The sequence below is a fragment of the Trichinella spiralis genome, assembly GCF_000181795.1.
Source record: "Trichinella spiralis strain ISS 195 chromosome Unknown Scfld5690, whole genome shotgun sequence".
Taxonomy (NCBI): Eukaryota; Metazoa; Nematoda; class Enoplea; order Trichinellida; family Trichinellidae; genus Trichinella; species Trichinella spiralis.
This window is the reverse complement of record NW_003532629.1, coordinates 1-1877: the sequence shown is the minus strand read 5'-3', so window position 1 is coordinate 1877 and position 1877 is coordinate 1. Positions and strand designations below refer to the sequence as shown.

The following is a 1877-nucleotide window of genomic DNA, read 5'->3' as shown; positions in this document are numbered from 1 at the left end:
ACGTGTGTCAGAAATTTTAGATAATTAACTTTTAATTGGAAAGATGTTACTTATTACATTTGTTGATTTGACATTCCTTAGTTTATTTAAATAATCTAAGTTTGTAATATTTAATATATAAGTAGGATATTTTTTACTGTAAAACTGTACATTTGATTTTTCATATTATGTTACGATTTGGTTAGAGCATTTGGTTAGATTTGATTTCGTTTGGTTAGTTTTGGCAAAGCAGCAAAATAATTTTCTTGTTATGGTGTTTTTCTACAGGTAGTTTATATTTTGACTGAATTTGAAATACCAAGGTCATTTCTGAATTTTTGAATAGTGAATTAACTGTGCATTTGAACTCTTTCTCCAAGCAAATTGAAATGAATTCCATTTAATATTGCGCATTTGATGTATTAACGGTTCGCTTTGCATTAATTTTCAATGTTCCTGATTTCTCAGCTTTAGGTTAGAATTACTTCCTCATCTTGAAAGTTTTCCAATCCACTAAAACTGATTTCTAGCGCTGCATTATGCAAATAACGATCAGTAGAAAATTGCATTATCATCAGTGACTATGAACTTTTCTGTTTAACTTACGTGGCAAGTGGCAAAGTTGTCAAACGTTCTCTTTTTCTGTTTTGTCGTTAAGTAATTACTGAAGTAAGCTTTTCATTATTGAACGTATTCCATTTTTATCCATGTTACTATTTCTTGAAAGTGTATATTCAATCATTATGCTAGCGGTATCTTTCACTACAAATGATTTATTTCATCTATTCAGAAATGCTTTGCTCAGTATTTCAATTTTGCTAACTGATAAAACGAGAAAATCTTAGATACAACATTTACTATTCTTGCAGATACGACAAATGAAGATACGAAAAAGTAAAAAAAGGACGACACGCAGCAAATAGGGCACTAAGCGAAACAGAACAAGAAAAAACCAAAGGTATATGACGTTCCGCATGGGTACAAATTTTTTACCTCTGTGCTAAGGATAAAACGAATGCGAGAAGTTATTCTTCCTTTACTTTTCCTTCCGTTATAGTAAACCACCTTTCATCTCGGGTTATAAGAAAATCCTTCAACTCTGTATATAGAGGATATCCCTTAGCTACGCAAACAGCCACCCTCCACAACCGTGCATAATTGTCTACCCATTCGCCAGCGATTCTCCACTCATTCAGAATATTATAACTTCCACCACCTGTTCAGAGTAGTAAACCCGTACGCCACGCCTTTCACCATAAATTCAGAGAGGTATATTAACCCGCCACTGCTCCAGCACGGATTCAGAATGGTAGACACGATCGCCACCCCTCCACTAACATATCGTTGTACCATACCCTCCCAGCATTAGCCCAGCACGCATTACATTTCGCATACTTACCGGCCAATAACTTCCCAACTTTTCAGAGTGTCACAACTCCGGCCAGCCCATTCACGATCCATTCACACTGATGTACTTTCCTACCACTCTATCCACCACTTGATAAGAGCGGTATACTTGCCCCAAACCTCTTCAGCATTTATTCACTGTTGTATACACCTTCACCACATTTCCACCGCATAATCACAGTGCAATACACGCCTTTTCTCCCCCTCCACCACCTATTCAGAATTGTGAGCCTGAACCCCAATCCCTAGAGCAGTCATTCGGCCTTGTATGCCCACCCGCTCCAGTCCATCACGCATCAGTTGTTGTATACCAGCTGTCCACTCATTCCACAGTATTTCAGAGTGGTTTACGCCTGACTAGCTCATCCAACAACCATTCACACTGGTGCACCTTCCTACCACTTCATTCACCATTCAGTAGGAGTGGTGCACCTGACCCACACCCATCCAGCACCAATGCTGAGTAGCATAAATGCTCACCGCATTTTTTC

General features: G+C 38.1%; 1 protein-coding gene across 1 annotated transcript; it reads left to right on the top strand.

The window, feature by feature from the left end:
* Positions 1-1285: 1285 nt before the first annotated feature.
* Positions 1286-1853, top strand: Tsp_14138 (conserved hypothetical protein). Its single transcript, XM_003366627.1, has 2 exons — positions 1286-1322; positions 1486-1853. The coding sequence occupies exons 1-2, from the start codon at positions 1286-1288 to the stop codon at positions 1851-1853; spliced, it is 405 nt and encodes a 134-aa protein (XP_003366675.1).
* The last annotated feature ends 24 nt before the right edge of the window (positions 1854-1877 follow it).

Bases quoted from the DNA above. Each gene is read 5' to 3' on its own strand.
- Tsp_14138 (XM_003366627.1), top strand. From the start codon at position 1,286: ATGGTAGACACGATCGCCACCCCTCCACTAACATATC. The intron at 1,323-1,485 runs GTTGTACCATAC...CCACTTGATAAG, and splicing joins CACCCCTCCACTAACATATC to AGCGGTATACTTGCCCCAAA.